General features: G+C 26.3%; 4 protein-coding genes across 4 annotated transcripts; 3 read left to right on the top strand and 1 right to left on the bottom strand.

Moving 5' to 3' along the window:
• Positions 1-15613: 15613 nt before the first annotated feature.
• Positions 15614-15961, top strand: HO173_011207 (uncharacterized protein; the record flags this gene model as incomplete). The annotated part of the gene is made up of 1 exon (XM_037313088.1): positions 15614-15961. The coding sequence occupies one exon, from the start codon at positions 15614-15616 to the stop codon at positions 15959-15961; it is 348 nt and encodes a 115-aa protein (XP_037160025.1).
• A 1252-nt stretch (positions 15962-17213) lies between these two features.
• Positions 17214-17585, bottom strand: HO173_011206 (uncharacterized protein; the record flags this gene model as incomplete). The annotated part of the gene is made up of 1 exon (XM_037313087.1): positions 17214-17585. The coding sequence occupies one exon, from the start codon at positions 17583-17585 to the stop codon at positions 17214-17216; it is 372 nt and encodes a 123-aa protein (XP_037160024.1).
• Positions 17586-21162: 3577 nt separating this feature from the next.
• On the top strand, positions 21163-21765 carry HO173_011205 (uncharacterized protein; the record flags this gene model as incomplete). Its single annotated transcript, XM_037313086.1, has 1 exon — positions 21163-21765. One exon carries the CDS (start codon positions 21163-21165, stop codon positions 21763-21765), a length of 603 nt encoding a protein of 200 aa, XP_037160023.1.
• Positions 21766-21883: 118 nt separating this feature from the next.
• HO173_011204 (uncharacterized protein) lies at positions 21884-22480 on the top strand (the record flags this gene model as incomplete). The annotated part of the gene is made up of 1 exon (XM_037313085.1): positions 21884-22480. The coding sequence occupies one exon, from the start codon at positions 21884-21886 to the stop codon at positions 22478-22480; it is 597 nt and encodes a 198-aa protein (XP_037160022.1).
• Between the last annotated feature and the right edge of the window lie 2539 nt (positions 22481-25019).

Raw genomic sequence — 25019 nt, 5'->3', positions numbered from 1 at the left:
TATTCTAAAATTAAATAATATACACCTATTTTTTAATTAGGGCTATCGAGCGAACTTTTAATAGGCGATATTTAAATTCCTTATCTTTAAATATCTATAAGACTAAATTTAGTAATTCTTTTTTTATCTAAAAGCCTATATTACGTTTTATAATTTAAAAGAAAAATATCGAAATTTTAATAGAAAATAAAAAGATTATTCTAAAATTAAATAATATACATCTATTTTTTAATTAAGACTATCGAGCGAATTTTAATAAGCGATATTTTTTAATAGTTACGAACGTTAATTTATTTATTCGCGATAGTTTAATCGATCTAATTTAAGAGTATAGTAATCTTAAATTTATAATTAATTATATATATAAATTTAAGATTTTTAAGTCTTGTCCTATCTTATTCTATTATATATACTAATTAATAAATATATAATTAAAGAGATAGAGTATATATCTTATTCTATTATAACTTTAAATAAGCTAATTAAAAGAAATATAAGTTTTTTATAATTAGTAATAAGAGCTATATCTATAATTATATATAATCTTTCTCGATATATATAAAGGCGTAGTTTACTAGCGATTAGCTAGCGATTATAGTCTATAAAAAATATAATATCGTTATAAAATTTAATAGTATATTTAATAGTAGAATTAATCTCTAAGAAATATTAAAACTTCGAGATATACGAAGTAAATCTATATTTATTAAGTCTCTAGATATATAAAGTATATTATTAAAATTAAACTCTAAAAGAGATCTTTAACGTAATTTATATAATATTAATATCTTAATATAAATAGCGTTAAGATCTATAATAGTATTAAATTTAATAATTATCTTCTCTTTTAAGTTCTAATTCTTAAGCGTTTAAATAAATAAAACGCTTATTAAAAAACCTTTAAATTCTAATAAGAAAATAAAAGAAAAAGATTAATCTACTATAATATCGTTTTAGCGATAAAATAAAATTAACTATTAGGCGTTATAAGCGCGTTATTAATATATTATATAATAATATTAATATTATTCTCTAAAATAATATCGCTTTTATAATATTAATTAATAATAATTTATAATAAATTAATACGCTTAATATTAGCGTTTCTATAGCGTTAATTAATAATCTCTATAGCGAATAAATATTTAATTTAGAAATTTATAATAAAATATCGAAAATTTAATAAATAAAAGAAGATAGAAGAGTTTTTTTATAGATAATATTATTTTTATAGCGTATTATATTAGTAGCGAAGTAATATAATAAATAATCTCTATTATAAATAATTAAAGAAAGTAATTAATAGAGTAACGCGTTTATAATAACGCTCTTAATTATTAATTAATAATAATAATAGAATAATAATAATAATTAAATAACGCGACTTTATAGATAATAGCGAAATATTATTATATCGCTAATATTTATATTATTAAATACTATTCGCTAATATTAACGCTATAATAGAGAATATAAAAATTCTCTTTAAATTATTTATTTTTATTCTTTATAACTTCTAATATTTCTTTTATAAGTATTTACTCTAGCGTTATAATATTAATTATTTATATTATAAAAATAGTTTTTATTCTTAAAATCATTAAGTCTACTATCTTAGCACCGTCTAAATATAAATAAAAAACCGCTTTTTATAGTTTTTAGCATATTAAGATAGATACTCGCCTAAATTCGAATTCTTTTAATATTAAAGTTTATTTAAATTCTAAATATTTAATTATTCTAGATAATCGTACTTTACTAGCTTTTTTATCTAACTTCGAGAAATAAATCTAGAAGTAAATATCTCTTATATCGGTTTAAAACTACGATAATAGAATTATTAATACTATAGAGTATATTCTTATAGATTTATACTTTCTAGAAAATCTAAGAAGTATAGAAGAAGCTACTCTTATTAAGATATAAATAAAGATTTATTTAATAAATAATCTTAAAATTAATATATTAATTAAAACGAATATTTTTATATCGTATAAGTTTTTATTAGATTATAAGTTATAGTTTACTACTATAGATAGTTATCGAAATATTAAGATTTCTATTTATTTTATAATAAAGTCTTACTTTTAAATTAAGCGAGTTATAAAAGTAAAGTCTATATTTATATTATTATCTAACTCTATAATAAATATCTTAATTAGCTATTATAGCACGCTCTCTAATAATTATAATTATTTATTTAAGTTTAAATTCTTAACTTTTCTTAGTAAAAAAGACGATATCTTTATTTATATTATAGATTTTATTATAACTTTTATATAAATAAAAAATTCTATAAAAGTATTAATTATATTTTCTAGAAATATAAGATTATATATTATAATAGAGTATATTATAAATAAATATTATTAAATTTCTTATAAGTTAATAAGCTTAATAGCTTATAAATAATATATTTTAAATTAATTAAAGATAGCTATCGTTATTATAGCTATAAATAATTCTATTAATATAAATTATACTATTATAATAGATTCTAATTTTAAATATATATTTTTAAATAATATAATTATTTATAGTAATAATAAAATTTATTATACTTTTAACTCTATTATAGTAGAATTTAAAAATATTTTTATAAATTTAAAAAGTATTATAAATATTTCTAAAGAATAATAAATATTAATTTTATTAAAGCTAGATATTAAAGTAAAGCTATCGAAAAATTTATTTTTTTAACTATAAAGATTAAAAAGTAGTTAACGCTATTTTTAATAAGTTATAATAATAAAAAAAGCTTTACTTCTTTATATAGCTAACTTCTTATAATTAATCTTACTTTATAATTTAATAAAATATATTATAAAAATATAAAGAAAGAGTTATTATTAATATTTAAGAATTTAATATTATAATAAAAGATAATAGCTATTTATTTATTTTATAATTAGATATTATTACTTTAATAGTAGAATATACTTATATTTCTACTATAGACGAAGTTGTATAATTCTATTAATTTAGTATAAAGCTTTCTAATAGATATAAATTTATTATTATTAATTATCGAGGTTAAAAAGAATTTAATATAGTACTTATAGAATATAAAAAATCTTTGCTATATATATAATATTAGATAAATACTTTACTATATTTATTATATATTTTTATATATACTTTTATAAATAATAATATTATTTTTAATAAAATCTTTTAAAAGTATAAATCTTATCTTTAATAGCTTTTTTAGCTATTATAAAAGAAATATACTTCTTTAATATTAATAAAATTCTTTTTAAAAATTCCATTTATAATACTATTAGAATAGCGCGTTAACTCTTTTAATATATATATAATAAAAGAAAAAATTAAGATAATTATTATATTTAATTTTCTATTAAATCTTTATAATTTAAAGATCTTTCTCGACTTAATAGAATAATTAAGAAACTTAATTTCTCGCTATATATAATATATCTAGCTATTATAAAAATAAAAGATATTTCTTATTTAAGTAATAATAGCTAAGTCTAATATTTTTTTAAATTAATTCGAAATAACTATTATATCTATTATTATTACTTCTAAAAAATAACTTATTAAATTTATATATAAGCGAACTTCTATATAATTACGCTATAAATTAATCTAAGAAGAAATTTCTATCTTTTAGAATTTATAGAATATTTTCCGCTCGCCCTTCTTCTTAATATACTTCGATTAAAAATAGAAGTTATATATTAATATCGATACTTTTAAAGTATAAGAATTCGCTACTATAATTTATTATATATAAAAAAAAAAATCTTTATTTCTATTAGAGAAGATATATAAGCTATAATATTTCTAAGTAAATTAATTAATATTATAAAATATAATTATTAATTTATAGAATTTAATATCGCTATTATAATTTAGATAGTTTATAAAATTAGATATTTAATTAAAATATTTAAAGTATTATTAATAGTAATTTATATTAATTACTTTACTATAATTTAGATCGCTTAATAAACTACGCTTTCTATATCGTTTACTAATAAACTAAATTTTCGACTAATTTATACTTCTTAATACTTATTAAAATTTAATCTTATTATATATTATAAGACTAATAAGATAAATATTATTCTCGATATATTATTTAAGTTTTAAATAAATATAAATTTCGAAGAGAAGTAAATAATACTAGAAAGTCTTTATAAGAATATTCTAAAATTAAATAAATAAATAATATTATTTAAAGTAATCTTAGTCTATTATATAACTCTAGTAGAAATAAATAATAAGTTTAAGAAATTACTTATTAAGGCGTATAATAAGAATTTTTAATAAATTAAGATTCTCGATTTACTTAAATAACTCGAGTTTAATCTTTTAATAAAACTTCGCTTTTAAAAATATAATAATCTTATTTATAATATAACGCTTAATTATATTAATAAGTAATAACTCTATATCTCTAAGTTTATATAGTAATTTTTTTTAGCTAATATATAATTAGAGTTTTTATATCGATTTTTATATTATTTATATTAGAATCTCGCTATTAATCTATATTAAAAACTTATTAAAATATCTTTAAATCTATTTAAAGTATTATTTAAAGTATTAATTTAATTTAATTAAGTGATATTCTATTTATAGCGAGCTTAATTCAATTTCTATACTATTAATTCCATTTTATATTATAATAATAAATTTTATTATCGCGCTTTCTTTCTAAAAAGATAAGAATATACTTTTTATTATAACTTATAAATTCTTTGAAAGAAAACTTCTTATATTAGAATTTAATAAATAAACTATTATTAATTAGATAAATACTTTACTTATTACTCTAATATCTTATAATTAAAATATTTTTATTATTATAATTAATAATCGTAATATTAAGTTTATAAGTATCTTCTAAAAAACTATTTTCGAGAAGCTAAGAATTATTATAATAATTTTAATTATTTATTACTCTTAGATAGATAAGTAATTAAAAAAAAATTAGACTATCGAAATTATTCTATAATTTTATCTTACTATAGATATAGATAACTAAATAAACGTATTTTTATTTCTTTAAGTATTTCTTAATAACTTAATTATCTTAATAGAATTTATACTAAATAAGATTATCTATAAATTTCAAGTAAGAGATACTCTAAATCTTCTTATAGACTTATTTACTATTAGAGAATCTCGATTAATTACGTTTTATTAAATATAAGAAAGTTAATAATACTATTACTTTCGCTAATATTATAATAAAAACTCGCTATAATAATAGCTATAAAGCTATTAATCTTCGCGAGGAATTATTAATTTATTTAAGATTATATTATAAATACTCTATTTTTAATATTAATTCTAAGCTCTTTAATTAGAGAGTTAAATTTTTTAAGATATTAAAGAGAATTAAATTTTTTATCTATTAATTAAATCTTTTAGATATTATATATATTTATTCTATAATATTTATAACTTAATTAAAACCTACTTTAAATTAATCTAAAGATTTTTATTATAGAAAACTATATTCGCTATAGTTAATAAAAGAAGAAGAGGAAAATTACGTAGATTTAGATCTTATTACTAGATTTCTATTATTCGAAATTAAGAAACTAAATAATAGATAGAAAACTAGAAAGAATATTAAGTATTTAATATATTAAAAGAATAGTAGTAAAAAGTATAATACTTAATATCTACTATATATTCTCTTATAAGTAAAGAATCTTATAGTAGAATATAACGCCCGAATTTCTATTAATTCTATAAGAAATGGTCGAGGAAAGAAGTATCCTACTACGTAAATACCGTCTACTACGTAAGCTTCGGCTAAGAAAGTACTTACTCTCTCGAGTATAGCTTCGATTAAGAAAGCACTAACTCTATTAACTTTCGAAGCTGACGCTATCGAAAATTAAGCTACTACTATTAGAAAGCTAGATCGTTTTTATAAGAAGAATTATATTTTCTAAGAAAGACTTACTTTTATAATTCGAACTATAATATCGATTTCTATAAAGAATATAACTTTATCTTCCTCTATATTATCGTCTACTTCGTTATTAAATTCTTCTATAACTTCTATATCTTTCGCTACTTATTATAGTATATAACTTCTTACTTAGTAAAACGTCTTTTAAGAAAGACTATTCTTATTAAAAAAGAATTTCTTCTACAAAAGTAGAATCTTATAACTTTCTTTATCTTACTATTAAAAGAAAGAAAGTTTATTCTTTATTAGTAAATATCTCGATATATAGTTACTACTTTAAGATCTATTACTAGTTATATATTTCTAATATTATCTAAGAAAGAAGAACTTTATATATAGAAAGAGTCTTTATATAATAATAACTAGGCCGAATAAGTACTAGTAATAAGTAAGTATTAAGTTATCGATACTAGTAAAAATCGAAAAAGATAAGACTATTTATATTATTAAAATATTACTTCTTCGAATTCTTCTTCGTAATACTCTTTATAATTATAATTACTTTCTTTACTATAATAAGCGTAGATTCGATTATACTAGACGTATTTTTAATAGTAATAAGAAATATAATTAATCGATATCTTATCTTCTTAAATCTATGAGATCTCGATAATCTTTCGTTAGAAAGATTATATCTTTTCTTATAGTTAAATTCTTAGATAGCTATATTAAGAATATATCGTTTATATACTTTCTATACTTATTCTTAACTTATAGCCTTTATTTCCTTCGTATTATAAATATAGTCGAGCGGAGAAGCGAGCTAAGAGATAAGAAAATAAGTATATTAAGAGGTGAAAAGTAAAGCGAGATTTATACTATCTTGAATAACTTAGTAGAGTAAGAATAGTAGATATAGAACTCGATAATTCGGATTATAGTTTAGAGTTAGAGGAGAATCGAAGTAGAATTCTCCGATTAATAAGACGATTACGGGGAGAGAAATAGTATTCTTCGATCGATAAGACTATTATAATTAAATTAATTATATTAACTATTATTAAGACTAGTATAAAGAGTCGTTACTTAAAGTAAGAAAAGAATAAACTAAAGTAATATTCTCGATAATTAAAGTAAGAGAAGAGTAAATTAAAGTAATATTCTCGATAATTAATTAATAAAGCTACTATAATTAAACTAGCTATTATTAAAGAGAATAAGATTAAGACTACTTTAATAAAGAACGTTCTTTGTCGTTCGATAGCTATAGATCGTTCGATGACTATAGAATATCTTTCTAAACTATATTTATCAGTGCTTAAACTATAGAAATCTCTCTCTCTTTTTAAATATAGACTTCGTTAGTTCGTAGATAGTTTTATAAGCTATAGATATTATCTTTACTAAGCTTTTTAAAGTTCTCTTTAACGAATAATTAAAATTTCTTAGTAAAGATATTAGAGATATTCTTTTATTTATATAATATATACTTAAGCGATTTAATATTAGAATAAAATTAAATAAAGCGCAAAACTCTAACAACTCGATAACAAAAATCGAAGATATTTTCATTAAAAGATATAGAGGGTAGCAGCAGAGTATCTCATATACTTTTATTTCATATGATTATTCGTTAACAAGTTATTTAAGATTAAAAGAATCGCTTTTCTAGAAGATTAAGTGGCCAATATAAAAACGACTAAATACTCTTATATTCTTTAATAAACGAGTTAATTAAGTCTCTTCTCGATATTTAATAAATTAATTTCTTTAGATAGTATACTCTCTAATTTACGCTCGAGTATAGTATTTAACGATATCTCTAAAGAATTAGTCTTCTTCTTCTTATATTTAAAGTTTATTTTAATATATATTAAGACGATAGAGCCTAGCGATATTAAGTCGTTTTCTAATAATAGTATTTTTTCAATATTACTCTAGTTAATAAATAGAAGTTATAGAAATTATAGAAGTAGAAATTATAGTTCTATTTAATCGTATTATTAAGTAAGCGAAATCGATCGAGTAATTATAAAATCGTATAAAGCTATCGCGGCGATATTAAGGCGAACTCTCTTTAAGAGTATAATCTAATTAATCTATATACTAGTATTAAAGTATATTAATTAGTATTAATAAATATCTCGATATATAATTACTACTATAAGATCTATTACTAGTTATAATATTTCTAATAATATCTAAGAAAGAAGAATATCTATATATAGAGAAGATCTTTATATATTAATAACTAGATCGAATAGATACTAGTAATAAGTAAGTGTTAAGTTATCGACATTCTTACTTAAAGAAATAAGTTTCTTCGATAAAAGAAAGATCGTTCTTTACTTAAAAAACTTTACAAGCGAGAATACTACCTTTCTTTCTTTTTATTAATATATATTATAAATTATACTTAGTAGATATACTCGATAGAAGCTAGTAGCTAATAGCTTAATATAGCTTAATATTAAAATATATTTAGATAACCAGATTTCATAGAAGAAGAATTATCTTTTTTTATCACTTAAGAAACGTTTTTCTTAGAAAACGTTATTCTTAGAAATGAGATTTCTAAGGATCTTACGTTAGCTTAATAGAAATTAACTAATAAATAAATAAAGCTTAAGAGTTCTCTAGAATAACTAAAAATCTAGAGTTTATAAATAATAGATATAAGGCGATATAAAGAGACGTATTCTCTATATTACGCCTCTATAATAGAAATCGCTAAGTATTAATATATATAATAGAATAAGATAGAGCTAAATTAGAAAATCTTAAATTTATATATATAGTTAATTATTAATTTAAGATTATTACGTCTTTTAACTAGATCGACTAAGTTATCGCGAATAAATAAATTAGTATTCGTAATTATTAAAATCTCGTTCTCTCGCGCCTCTCTTATTAAAAAAATAGGCGTATATTATTAACATATAGAATAACTTTTTTATTTTCTATTAAAATTTTAAGATTTTTTTTTTAAATTTTAAAGCGCCGTTTATACTTTTCGAATTTTTAAGAATTTTAAAATTAAGTCTTATAATTATTAAAGCGTAAGAAATTCAAATATCGCTTATTAAAGTTCGCTCGATAGTCGAATAGTTCTAATTAGATATAGTAACCTTTTTATTTTCTATTAAAATTTTAAGATTTTTTTTTAAATTATAGAACGAAATATAAGCTTTTAGAAAAAAAGGGATTATTAAATTTAATTCTATAATTATTAAAGTGTAAGGAATTCAAATATTACTTATTAAAGTTCGCTTATTAAAGTTCGCTTATTAAAGTTCGCTTATTAAAGTTCGCTTATACTACTTACTAGATAGCTCTAATTAAAAAAATAACTATAAATTTAAATTTTAAACCTTTACTCGTTAAAATATATAAAAATAGAGAAAAGATTATTAAAGAATATAATAAGATTATAAGTATAGATTATAACTTTTTATATATATATATCGATGATAGCGATATCGATAATAAAATATATATATTAGTCTATACTTTCTAAATAGATAAAATTTAAACGCGATATCTCGATAATAGCGAATATTATATTATCTACTTCGAGAAACTTAAAGAAATTAATATAGTCTATGAGATCGCTATAGATATTATATTTCTAGCGCTTATTATCTAGATTAATAATTAAATAATAATATAATTAATAGTAAATTCATAAAGATAATTAGAATAATATATTTTTAAGAGAATTATAAAAAAGCTAGCTAAGTTAAAAGAGAAAGATATATAAATTATTTTATACTAGATTATCGCTTATAAAAACGTCTTAGATAATAAAATAGTAGATAAGCTTACGAAATAAATATTATAATAAGATATTAATAAGAATTAATATTATCTACTCTCGATAATTAAATAATATATTAAAAAACTAATTAACGTAAATTAAAAAATACTTTAAAAGATATATATAAGAGATATCGAGCTTAAAAAATATACTTCTAAATTATATTATAGTATTATAAACTTTTATATAAAGATAAAAAAGACTATAAGTTTAATAATAATATAACTATAAATAAAGATAACTTATTAAACAAACGCCAATCTAAAATTAAAAAAATTATATTAATATATATAAGTTAAACAAAAATTCTAAAAATAGAACACAACACTACGAACAGACGTTATAGACGTTACGAAAGCATATTAACACAATAGAAACGCCAACCGAACCTAATAACGAGACGAACCTTAATACGTCTAAATCGATTCTTTAAAAACACGATATCACAAAAACTTATACCAAAGACACATTACGTTATAGTATATATATACAAGACCCAACGAGCCATATTAACTCACGAAATCGACACTTTATTCCGAATCAATAATATACTTACCATACGATCTTAATTATAACAAGATAGAAAACTATCGATTTCACGCACCGATTATTAAAGTATTTATTTATACGTAATATAGTAGAAAAGAAGTATCGAAATTAGAAAACCGCTAGTAATATACGAGAAGGCCTATAGTTAATCACCAGTAGCACTTAGCAAGCCACAGTCTACTAGTAGTACTAGTAAGCACTTAGTCCAATACCATAAGAAAGAAACACAAAAAAATACGAAAATACACGAAAACGCGGAGAAATTAACGATAACAAGACTATATCGTTAAAAACGACACCTAAATCCCCCATTAAACGTCACCAGTAAGCGAAAATAAACACATTGGCGCTATCTCTACGTATCTCGACGATATCGTATTAATATAATATATTATTAAGTTAACGATAAAGAAGAATCTACACGACGATTATAGTTAATAACATGAGAAAAAGACGAACGATATATATTTGAAGAATGAAACGTCGATACTGCTTCGATACTATTTAAAAATTTCATTTCAATAAGAGATTTCGGGAATACACACCACTAATAGCACGGCCCACCCCTTTCAATTTTCAAAAATTATATATATAACTCTGCTATAAGAATATAGTATTTCTCATTTTTATAGATAATTATTATAAGATATCTTAGAAATACTTATAGAGCTACTAGCGTAGGCTTAATTTCGTATATACTATCTATAGATCACATAGATAAAATATCTTTATATTACATATATATAGAGTTAAATTATAATAATTTCTTAATATAACTCTTAAGAATCTTCTTTATATATATTAAGTAATTAATATACTTAAATACGTCTATAAGAAAGATAACTAGACTCGAGATTATACTTTTAGAATATATTTATTATTTAAGAAAGATAGACTAGCTACTTAAAATAGCTAGTTAATTAATATTAAAGAGATTCTATCTAAATTAAATCTAATAATAAAAATAATAAAGTTTATAATAAGAATATAAATACTAAAAGTTTTTAATAAGATTAAGATTTAATATAAATATACGATATTATATTAAGATTTTCTATATTAAAATAATCTATAATTTATATATTAAAGAATATAAAGATAATAATATACTTCTAAGAAGTTATAGATTAAAGTTTAATCTATATATTTTAATACTCTTAGATAAATAATATTTAATTACTCTATTTTTAAGCTATTTTATTAATATTATTAAGATTATTTTCTTTTCTTTTTATATTTATTTTCTACTCTTCGATATAATATTAATTAAAAATACTTTAACGCGATATCTCGAGAAGTCTAAAAATCTTATAGATATTAGCCTTTACGAGAGATATCTTTATTTATTATCGCTCTCTAATAATAATAGAATATTATTATTAAAAGTTATTATCTCTATAATTAAAGATTAAATATAATATCTTTTATAATTTACTTAAAAATAATTTATTATATCTCTTAATAAGCTAAGAATATACTAATTATATTAATTAATCTTTTTATATTTAAAGACTTAATACGGGCTATAGCGAAAAGCCTTTTTAATTTTATAATTAAATATAATAATCTTATAATCTATAGAATAATAAATATTAGTATATATAAAAGAATAAGATAGAATTAAATTAAAAAATCTTAAATTTATATATATAGCTAATTATTAATTTGAGGTTATTACGTCTTTTAACTAGACTAACTAAGTTAGCCCGCTAGCCCTCTTAAGCTTTCTTATTAAAAATTTATATATAGAAGTTTTATACTCTAAAATAACTAGCTCTCTATAAATACTATTTCTTTATAATTTCGTAAATTATAGAGCTTAATATACGCTTTCTAACGCTATAAAAATAATAAAGTTTAATTTACTATTAGTAAATTAAATTAATATTTAAATATCGTAGTTATATTAAACGCGTTCGAGATCGATTAATAATTCTTTTATCTATTTATATAATTATATTTCTTCTATAATTCTATTAATCTATTAATTATAAATAAATTCGCCTTCGATATCTCTTACTTAAATATTACTAAGTATCTAAGATATATATCCCTTTCACTCGTCTTTTAAATCTCTTATTAATAGTAATCGAGGTCGTAAGCGAGCTTAATAGCTATTTACTACTATTTATAAACGCGTTAAAAGACTTTTAAAAAGAGTCTAAACGAATTTATAGCTATCGTTTTTCTCTATATATTCTACTTAAGTTAGCGATACTCGACTAACTATTTAATTAATACTATCTATTTTATTAGCTTAGTAATCTACTTAATTAGATTATTAGTTAGTTACTTAATTATTTACTTAGTTAATTACTTAGCTAGTTACTTAATTTAATACTCTATAAAAGAAGAAGTAAAAGAAGAAATTATAATAGATAAATACGAAGAATATTATAAAGAATATTATAGAGAAACTAAGCGATAATAAGATTATTATTATTAAGAATACGACTTAACTCTCTAAAATTCTATATTATATACTCTCTACGATTTTATATTAAATTATTACTTAGTAAGCGTTATTAGTTAATTACTTAGTTATTTACTTAATTAATTATTTAACTAATTACTTAATTTAATACTCTATAAAAGAAAAAGTAAGAGAAGGAATTATAATAGGCGAATATGGAGAATACTACGAAGAATACTATAGAGAATACTACGAAGAAATTAAGCGGTAATAAGACTATTATTATTAAGAATACGACTTAGCTCTCTAAGATTTCACGTTAAATTATTACTTAGTAAGCGAAGAATATTATTATAATTTAATTTATTATCTCTACTATAACTTAATCTATTATCTCTATTATATTAATATAATATATTACTATAATAACGTTATAAGAGAAGAATCTATTACGACGATTATAGTTAATTAGATCTCTATAGAAGAAATATTAAATAATATATATTTAGATAAATTAAAATCGTTCGATATCTATAGCTATCTTATTATTCGAAAGATTTTACTATAATAGAAGATATTATAGAATTTATATCACTAATTAATACGTTATCTTTATTTCTTTTCGATATTTTAATACTTCTTATTATAAGAATATAGTTTTTCTCTATTTTTTATAGATAATTATTATAAATTAATTCTTTATACTTAATATATCTTTCTAATTAAATCTTAGCGCGCCTCTCTTTATATATATATATCTATATATTATATAGATTAAATTAATTTTATAGTAATAAAAGTAAGATTAAAAACGTATAGTAAGCGATTAGAGTTCGATTTAACTTAAAAAAAAACTAAAATTCGATTTAACTTAGAAAAATTAGCGCCTCTCCGAACGTAGAAATTATATATATATATTTTTTTATATTTTTTTTAAAAATTTTAAAAATTTTTTTAAAATTTTTAAAATTTATTTTTTTTTTTATTTTTTTTTTAATAAAAAAAAAAAAAAAAAAAAGATTTAAAAATTTTTTATTTTTTTTTTCTACTTTCTTTTTAAAACGTACTAGTACCCGTTTATACTCGCGTTTAGATCGAAGATTAGAAAATAAGATCGTAGCGTAGTACGATCTTCCATTTAAGGCAAATCCTAATTTTTTTTTTCTTTTTTTTTTTTTTTTTAATATATAGGAAATATTTACTTTCTACGTATATTATAGTTTTTTTGGGGTATAAAGAAAACGTTAAAATACTTGATACTGAGATTATTATATATATATTATTAAAAGTAGTATTAAATAGATGAATCTTCTCTTATATCGTATTCTATTTTTTTTTTTTTTTTTTTTTTTTATATTTTTTTTTTTTTTTTTTTTTTTTTTTTTTATTTTTTTTTTTTTTTTTTTTTTTATTTTTTTTATTTTTTTTTTTTAAAATTATAATTTTTTTTTTTTTTTATTTAAAATAAAAATTAAAAAAAAAAAAAATTTAAAAAAAAAAAAAAAAGTTTTTTTTTTTATTAAATATTTTTTTTTAAAAAAAAAAAAGTTTTTAAATTTTTTGATAGGGGCTTTAAGAAAGATTTAAAAATATTTAAGTTTTAATAATAATAGGCGAAGATCTTAATAACTCTAGGATAATAGTAATAGTAGTAAATATAGTTTAGTCTTCAAAATCTCTCTAAATATCGCACTTATTAAGATTTCTATTTAACTTTCTTATATCCGCCTTAAAAATATAGTCTCTTATACTTAGTTTCATGAGAAAACGCGAAATACTAGGAAATGCGAAATTTTTAGATCCGATAAGTCCGGTCCAACACTCAAATGCCTACTTCTCACCAAAATTCTATGACAACTCCGCACAATAAGGATGAAAAAATCTGGTTCCTTCTTGCTACCAAGGCTTCTATATCGGAGAACTCAATTCACCCTTTTTTTGAGCCTCATCGGTCTACCACTTCGTGAAAATCATACCTCTTCTTCTTCTACTATCTCTTCTATTACTACCTATTCTTCTACTGTCTTACCTCTTCCACCTCTTCCACTACTTTCACCTCTTTCACCTTACTGTAGTTGCTGCGATAAAGCCTGCGGTGAAGCCTTCGAAATATCGAATGCTACTTAGATATATATGTCGCCAGGATAAAACCAGGTGTTAGCAGCAGCCCCTACGGGGCCCTGCGACGTCCCTACGGGGGCCCTATGGGGCCCTATTTAGGTCCAAATAGGGGTGTCTGGCTGTCAAGCGCAGACAACCCCCGGGACCAAGCTTTTTTAGCTGAGTTGCTAACAATAGTGTACCTAAATAGGGCCCCGTAGGGACGTCGCAGGGCCCCCGTGGGGGCTGCTGCTAACAACAGGCCACATCTGAGTTTAGGGCAGGGACACCTACTATGCCAGGCCTATAGACAGCGACTATGATGCCGTAGCATTGGCCATTATGATAGACTATGGTAGTAAGCCATTTAAATGAGTGGTAGTGGTAGCTAGTAGTAGCCATCTAAGTCGGATTTATCGGATTTAAAAATTTCGCATTTCCTAGTATTTCGCGTTTCCTCATGAAACTAAGTAGCACTATACTTAATCGTTGCGAGAGGTATTTCGAAATAATAGAAATTGGCTAAGTGAGATATATAGGAGCTTTAAATATAATAAGAAAGGTGGTAGAATGCGATATGGGAGAAGATTCATCTATTCAGTACTACTTTTGGTGGTGTGTGTGTGATAATCTCAGTGCCAAGTATTCCAACGTTTTCTGCACACGCTAATAACCGCGACTGCGGAGTGGCCATCAAGTCTACCCCACCAAATGTAAATACTCCTCCCATTTCCACTGCAATCAACAACCACACATCCAATTGACTTTGTACGATTACCGACTATCCTCCTAGTAGTACGCACTTGGTTCACCTACCTGTACTCCCTTTCCTACAGTTATGCCACCAGGACGGCCCAAGAAAGACGTGGAGTCGCACAAGGAGTTCATCCTCCACCTTCATGACCAGAACAAGGAGTACAAAGAGATCTTACGACGTCTATCTACTCAGCGCGGCTTTCACATCAGTAAGAATGTGCTCGAGCAACACCTGCGGATATGGGCCAAGAAACGCTACGATAAACCAGAGTGCAGGGACGAGACACTCCGCCAACTTATCTTCGGACAGTCCCCCTCCGACAGTCCCCCGTCCACACTAATGTGGCTCCCGCGCACGATCTACACGTTAAGCTTTCGGCCCCACCTAATTTTAATGAGGGGTTACGCCAGCCTGTTCATCCGAATATAAGAGACTTCAAGTTCAGATAAATTCCTCCCACTTCATTAATTTTGAAGTAATCCTTCAGAGCGACAACGTGGTGCTTAGGGTGCGTTATAAATAAGTCAGAGGCAGTGTAATAATAGTAGAATAAGAGCCTATATCGTATATAACCATTACTAAGCCGTAATATTAGCCATATACACCAAAATTCGCTAATATATATAAGAGTGTTAATGTACTATTATCTTCCTAAAAAATCACTATAACTAGACCGCTAGTATCGGTAAGAAGATTAATATCGATAGGCCTTATAAGTAGATAAATGCTTACCTTTCTCCTATACCCCCGCATTCTATTCAGATCTAACTTCTAAGACTATTCGTATTATTTATCTTTCTTTATTTCGCCTATTCGCATATTATAAATATTATCGAGTATACTACGACGGTTATAAATAAGAAGAGGCGTATTTTCGTCATCTTTCCAGCTACCCACAAAGAACAAGAATGACCAGGCTCGTGTGGGTAGAAGAGGATGACTACTATGTATGGCTGGTGCAGAGCCAGATATCTACCATGGCCAAGGCCCACTAGTGTTGTTGGCTAGGCAACCCCTGTCAACTACTACCAAACAAACAACAAGAGCCCCACGACCATGTGGCCCATGCCTAGCCAACACCCTGATCCACACCATATCCTTCATATCCATAGACCGGTCCAGACGCACTAACACTCCCAGCACCCACAACAGCCCCAGCCCCAGTAGCTTCAGTAGCAACAGACTCGTAATGATCCTTCTTCAAAATGGATCGAGGACCTAAACCACTCGTACCCCAGGTGACTGATTTGGATTCGATCGCTGGCTGAGAAGCTTGCTTAGAATCCGGAGACGGTAGTAGAAATTGTGGTGGGACTCTCTGTTTAGGCACACGACTCCCCGCTGAATAAGAAGCTCATATGGATTTCAACTGAGTTGTAGACATATTTCTCTTCACGACATTCTTATAGAATATGGCCTCCCGTAACTGAACCTCCTCATACTCGATCTTTCTAATAACCAATCGTGATTTGTATACCTGTTTCATAGACACAAATGTCGAGTGTAGAGATATTCCAGTAATAGTTCCCCGAATAGCCTCACGCCGGAGCTCGAGATCTTGTAAACCTTTGAGAAACGCACTATAGATCAAGTCCAGTATTGACGACTCGAGGATTGATAGGGGTGGGCCTCCGGGAAGACGATCACGGGCCTCGAAACGATATGTGATTTATATCGTACGCTAATAGTATGAAGTGAGTGACTCCTCGGCATTCTGATGTAAGCCTTCGAGTTCTTCCGAAAAGGTAGTCGGAATTGTCTCGATAGACTTGGTAGGAAAGCGCTCTTTGAAGAGCGAGAGGAATCGATTCAATGACTCGCTGGTATGAGATCCGGCGAAAAGCGTACTGATTTCTGGTGAAGACTCTACCCAATCGGCTGCGTCCCCTATAAGAAGTAGATCCACAGAGCTCAAATAGTGCTCCGGGGCAATGATTCCACTCCAAGAATCTCCTCGCAACTCAAACTCAAGACGCTTCAGCCAATGGGAGGCTGGTTCTGAACCGTTATAAGTACGACAAAAATCGAATGTCGGACGTGACTGATTCGGCATGACTGATGATGTGACTGATGTGATGATGTGACTGAACTGAAAGACAATGAATGATAGGAGTATGATCGTTCTTCAAGGCCACAAGAAATCCGGGCAAGGACCTCCAAAGAACAAGAATGACCAGGCTCGTGTGGGTAGAAGAGGATGACTACTATGTATGGCTGGTGCAGGGCCAGATATCTACCATGGCCAAGGCCCACTAGTGTTGTTGGCTAGGCAACCCCTGTCAACTCCCACAAGCGTGCCCCTATTAATAGCGAGGTCTTTTCTAATAAGGATACTATAATCCTACGTCTTAAGAACTAATCTTATACGTAAGAGTTTACTGTAGTGACTAGTTATAGCGAGTATAAAGTCCGCGAGATTTAGATAATACTCTATTAACGTTATAAAAAGAAGATACGAAATACCCGTAAGCTTATCGACGATACTCGGTACCGGCCACACAATAATGTTAACTACAACTATTACCCATATAAAATCAAGATTCGATACTATAAACGAGACGCGGAGTGGAGAATCAACGTATTAAAGGATACCCACAATTACAATATACTAAATAATCCTTTTATTCTTCCAAACCACTTTTATCGGAATCCTAATAAAGACCTCTCGAAAGAGAAAGAACGAGACCTTCTAATAGCAGCCATTCCATTCGCCGAAGTAAGGAGGATAATGAAGATTAAGGGATTAAGACTTAACTCTAAAGAGTACTATAACCTTCGTAATAAAGGCCGTAAGAGGATCGTATAAAGAACTGCAGTACGTCTTACGCACACTTAAAATTAAGGGTTTTAAGGTTTATATCAAGAAAAAGTATATGATAAACAATAACACTCGCGAATCGCAAGAAGTAGAGTTCTTTTTCTTTACCAATCCCAATCAAATTTGCTTAGCGAGAAAATTTGCCAGCCATTTTATAATCATCACGAATACTATATTCAATATAAATGAGAATAACCTATCTCTATCAGTACTTATTTATATAACCAACACCTTAAAGACCATTTCGATCGACTATTATTTTATCGAGTCTAAATCTATTAAGGCCTTTCTATTTATAAACGACTATATAAGAGACTTATTTTTCTATAACAATTATAGAGGACCTGCGATTTTACTAGGCGATTTTGCGGCGGGATTAATAGCAGCAATAATTAAGAAAAGAACGAATCTACTTATATTATTAAATGATTAGATGAGTATAATTACTTAAGTAAGTATAAAGGTTACTTAAATACTTAGTCATTATCTAAATAAATTAGATAGCGACTATTTTCTTTAGCTATATAATTAATATATAGCTAAAATAATTAAGAAGAGACTAACTCGCGAGAGATATCCGCTTTTAATAAGGAAGTTATTAATGAATCTAATATAAAAGTGAATTTAATTAAAAACCCTCGAGGATATAGAGCGAAATCGTAATATTTTACTTAATCAATTATATTAGAAGAAATAGAATTATTTAATTAGTTTCTATTAATAATAGAAGTATTAATTTATTATAATATATACTAAAGAGTAATTAAATCTCGACTATAACTTCACTTAACGGGGTAAGAGTAGTTATTCTCTAATTAAGACTATTATAAATTATTATATATCTATTAAATAGTTAGTAGAAAAGATTACTAACGAAGTAGATAAGATTATTTATACTTTCGAGTATAAATTAGAGTATTAAAAGAGAAATAATCCTCGTAGTATTGATATTAATAGACTATTCTTTATAGATCTACTTAATTACATTATTTATTAAATAATTAAACTCGTTTATATAAAGTTAATTACGACGAAAAGATAGATTTTTAACGTTAAGAATAAAGTATTTTAAAAACTCGAGAAGAATAAGTATTAATAAGCATACTATCTCTCTAAACGATATAGTTTATTCTATAAATATTAGCTATTTCGCTATATTATCGAGAAGATTTCTATTTTTCTTTCTCTTTTTATATTCGAGATAACTTAGTAAGATATTAGAAATTATAATAGATTAGAAAATAACTTTTGATTTAATTATTATATCGATTATCTATACGGCTCTAACTAGTACTAATAACACTTAAAGCCAATTTAATAATTATTCTAGCGGCGATAATAATTAATAATTTATCTTAATACTTATATAGTCGAGATATAATCGGCGAAGATTAAACTTACTAAAGGCGAGTACTTTTTCGATATATAAGTTTTATAAGAAGATTTTAGAAGATTATCGCGCTAAAGAGTATATAAGAGAGATAACGAAGGCTATTTAAAGAGTAAATAGAGTCTATAAGTAAAAGTATAATAAGAAAGCTATTTTACTATAATCGTTTTCGATAGCTAAGAAGAATAATAAGAGTTTATAATATAAGAAGAATAAAAGTAGACGATATATATTAACTAGGCGTAAGGCTACTAATATAGAGGATTAAATCTTATATTATTAAGTAAGAAAGAATATAAATAAGAAGAGGGATAATAAGAAATTTACGAAGTAAATATAAAAGGATTAGATATAAAAGAATAGAGATTAATAAACTACCTCCGCTTTTTTATAGCTAATCTAGCTTAAGAAAATCAGAGAGCCTTCTTTTTTAACTTATTAGCGGAGAAACGATATTTTCAATTTCGATAATACTTTTTCTAACGTAGACGACGATAGTAATATTAAGTTTCTAGATATATAGTCTATTAAGAATCTTAATTAGTTATCTTTTAAAGGCCGTATTAATATCTTAAGTCTATTATTATTAAAATTATTCTTAAAGTAGTTTACTAATATCGACAATTTCGATAACTTTCTCTCTCTCTTATTATCACCTTCTATAATAAGGGCTCTATCTCTTATATTATAGCCCGATCGATATAATTAATAATAAAGACTTATTATATTAAATAATCTAAATTCTACTCTATTAATAATTACTAAAGCTAGTTGAGGTATAGCCTCGAAGTTATTTAAATAAACTAGATTAGAGTCTTAATAAGATTATAAAGCTAAGATTAAAATCGAAAAGTAAATTAAAAAGGAGGTTATTGTAGCGAGGAAGAGAATAAAGACTATAAAGCCTCGAACGAAGAATATATCACAGTTAGAGGATATATTAGCTCGACTAAAATCCTCGCCGCTATCAACAGGATAGACACCTTATAGCCTGACCCACACTGACATCAAAAAGATATATCTAAAAGCCTATTTGGGAGCATATTAGCAGTAACTCGGAGAGCGAGAAATGAGTGGAATTTGGGTAGTTTCTTTAGGATAAACTATGCGTAGTGCACATGAGAAATTTCATAGACACGAGAAATCAAATGAAAGAAATATCGACAATGCACCCACCAGTCAGATATCCACTATGCCAAGGCCTATGCCAAGCCGGGTGGCTGCGGGTATAGCCGGTAGCCACATTAGTATGGACGGGGGACTGTCGGAGGGGGACTGTCCGAAGATAAGTTGACACTCCGCGATGCTCTCATTGCGACTCTGTTCCTTCAGCAAAACGTAAATGATAAAGAGATATTAGTGGTACTGGAGGCGAAGGATCCACGTGTGACTTCAGATAAGCTCCGGCGATTGAGAGTGGCAATGGGTTTGAGAAGAAAACGTCCGCTGAAGGATGCTCGCTCTCATGATGAGGAGATTATACGCATTATCACAGAGCATCTAGATCAGGGTGTCATTGGTGGCTGGGGCCTCACGCATCTTTACGCATACTTTCGTCGTAACGGTGTGTTTATCTCGAGGAACGATATCATGTACACCTTAAGACTCGTGGATCCGGAGGGCGTCAGTGGTAGATACCAGAAGAAACAGCACAGAAGGAAGAAGTTTTTGGTAGCCGGCCCCAATGCTATATGGTCAGTTGACGCCCACTGCAAGCTAGAGATCATTGGCATTCAGATCTACGCCGTGATCGATGCGTACTCCCGCAAAGTCATCTGGATCTATGTGGGAGGCTCCGGACGCACAGCTGTCAGCGTCCTAAAGCAATTTTTGATGTATATGAAAGAGCATAAGATTATGCCGGAAAGGTTTCGTTCAGACCGGGGTGTTGAGACCAACCTTATTGCCGATGCATTTCATCAATTGTGTGAAGTACAAGAAGATCGATCGGAAGAGGATCGTGCCATTGAGAAGTGCTGGATGTTTGGCAAAAGTACCGCTAATCAACGTATTGAATCTTGGTGAATGCATCTACAGTCCTCACCACTCCATCGATGGGTGCTCTTCTTCGACCGGTTGAAGGAGGAAAACACACTTTGTAAAGGATCGGCTAGCGGATACCATTGCTGTGTACGCTATCTATATGCCCTTGGTTCGAGCGGAGGCCTTTGAGTTTGTTAAGAATTGGAATGAGCACCGAATTCGCAAGCAAAAGACTCGCCCGCATGTGACTTCCGGTTTGCCATGGTTTATGTACGAATATCCCGAGGAACCAGCGGTGGACTGCTCCAGCGTACCGAATCCTGACCTTGTTGATACACTTCATCAAGAAGTGGAAGCATACGATCTGGATGAGTACCTTCCCGCGGTGACACTACAGTGGTGTCATGAGAAGATGCGATCGCTTAGTTTTGACCCGGCAACTTTGACGGCAAAGGATGTACTTGAGGAGGAGGGAATGGGAAGACGTGTGCACGGTCACGTTTTTGTCCTTCTCAAGCAGGAGGTCGAACGGCATCTCGCTGTGGGTAACAACAGTCCAACCCTGACGTTAACGCAGACACCAAAGGGAGCTGGGTCTTGGAAGCCTTCTGAAAAGGCTATGACAGCCTTTCATGAGGCTCAGAGGAATGAGGAGCCAGCGGAGTTCAGGGATCACATGGATAATGTTCTTGCAGAGTCAGATGATGAGAACTATACGTCTGAGGGTCAGGCATCGGTCGACGGTGAGGAAGGTTAATCGTTGGCCTCCTCGATTGATACTCTTCCATTGTTCAAAGGAACACACACCTCATGAGTCTCTTCCAACACACACTTATCATAAGTGTGAGTTGGAAGAGACTCATGGTAAGCATGCCACCCTCGCACCAAACAAAGCCCCTATTTCCCCAGCAAATCAACAGGCGGCCCGGTAAAACCTCGGACATCGTGTTTTTGAACGAATTGGATTCATCCGAAGTCCATATGTTGCGCCCATGCCTCACTTTTTAGTACTCAGAAATCGATTGCTCAGACGCTTATCGTTCAACCCACTTCACATAAGCCCTACCAAGCATGCTCCCCTTGTTAGCCTACTTATAAAGGTCTTCCGAAGCTATGGTGCGGTGTTTGCAGGCCTCACCGTCGCCGTTGGTGGCCTCGATCGATATCAACTATCTGGTCTGTCATGGAGAAAACCACCAAAAGACCATCTGATATTGGTTCAACATTCAGTGCTCGCGGCTCGGTTCGGCTCGGGGGCACCCGGACCAATCATATTGCACCATCCGACGATTCCTTCTCTGCCCGAAAATCAAATATCAAATAGCCACTCCATGACAAGATACCTATTTAGCCACCATTTCTACATTTCTTCACTAAGTCTCTTCAAACTGAAAGCCCATTAACGCTTGAGTAGTGTGCTCGCGACCATGTATTTACTAGACTCTTGAAGGACCTCGCTGTCGCCTATACCGCCTTATAGAGAGAGATATTTTTCTCTAGAAACTATTAGAGAAGATTTAGTCTAGAGTAGATTTAATAGTAATTATAATATTAAATTCTAGAGATAATATATAAAGTTTGAAGGTTAATACGCTTTTAGTAACTTAGCAATATTTAATTAATTATTAATAAATAATATTAGCCTTATTCTAAGTATTAGCTAGAACTATTATATAGTCGATTTAAAAAGAGAAATCTTTATTATTAACAAATAACGAATTTATAAAAATTACGATTCTTAAAAATATTATATCTAATTTAACGAATATAAAACCTCTTTCTTTTATTTATTATAAAAGATAGCGATTTAGATATTAAGTATTCTTATATATAGACTTTATAATCTAGATAATATATAATAAGATAAATATCGCTTATAGCTATAATATAGTAGTAATATATACTTCTTATACTCGCTAGATAATATACTATTTTTTTATAAATAATTTTATAAATAATTAGATCTTCTTCGCTTATCTAAATTAATTAATTCTTATATTATCTTTAAGAGTAATAACGAATTTATTAAATTCGAGAGGCTATTTTAAAATAAGTCTCTCGAATAGCTTAGTTAGTAGTCTAGCGGCGTATAATTCTTATAATTTTATATTTATAAACTCGATAGTATTAACGATAAGAGAGTTATCGATTTATAAGCTTATAATTATTATTATATTATTATTAAATAGTAGATAAATATCGAATATAGATAAGATTATTTCTAGCTTCTTTATATAGTATTTATAATATATCTAAAATTAGTAGATATCGAACTTAGTAATTTTATAGAGAAAGAGAATAATATAGAAAATCGTTCTTAATAATAATTCTATTTTAACTAAGATTAAAATAAAGATATCTTTAATTAATTTAAATTAAGATTACGTATATATCTAAGTAATATCGCGTAGATATAGAGATAGCTATAAAATACTTAAGAATAAAGCGATAATAAATTATTAATTAATTCGTTAAATAATAGAGGTCTAAATAAGAATTCTATACTTCTTCGAGTTATTAAATACTTATATTACTAATTACGACTTCTCGAAGACTTTCTTAATACTCTTATTCTTAATTTAATTTATAAAATAATTATTAAATATCTATACTTTTATAAAAATATCTTCGATCTTTATAATTTTAAATATATTCTTTTTAAATAATTTATTAAGTTCTTTTTATTAGAATATCTAGAAGTTTAATAAAGATAATTATAATATAAACTTTAATATATAAACTATAATATTAATAGAGTTTTAAAAATAAGTAAAAATATATTAACGTCGAGGAGGGTTATAACGTAGTAAAGCGTTTTAAGAAGAGTTTTAATAATTTTAATTATCGTTATTTTTATACTAAATATTATCTAACTATAAAGATTTTTATTCGAAAGACTTAAGAGACTTAATTAGAGTATTTATTTCTTCTAAATATAGCTTAATAATAATAACTTAAAAGTTTATAAAATTATTAAATAATTTAATAATATTCTTCTCTCTCGAAATAGTCTTAAAATCGATTGAAGAGTTATTTACTTCTTTTAATACGTTCTTTATATTAATATCGAGAAATTAATTAAAATATTATATATTCTTATAGTTTAAAAACTATTTCGCTAATATAAAGTATCGTTAATTTATCTTTTAGCGTAGAGTTTTATAACTTTAGCTATTATTATATTAATAGCTTTTACTCTCTTAATAATAGATAGAGTTAATATATTATTACTTATAATATAAAAAAAGATTTTAAAAACTAATAATTCAAAAATAATATTATTATATTCGACTATA

Source organism: Letharia columbiana, assembly GCF_014066305.1.
Source record: "Letharia columbiana isolate WasteWater2 chromosome Unknown Sc0000058_s0, whole genome shotgun sequence".
NCBI lineage: Eukaryota > Fungi > Ascomycota > Lecanoromycetes > Lecanorales > Parmeliaceae > Letharia > Letharia columbiana.
The sequence above is the reverse complement of the archived record's forward strand: the minus strand, read 5'-3'. Positions and strand labels throughout refer to the sequence as shown.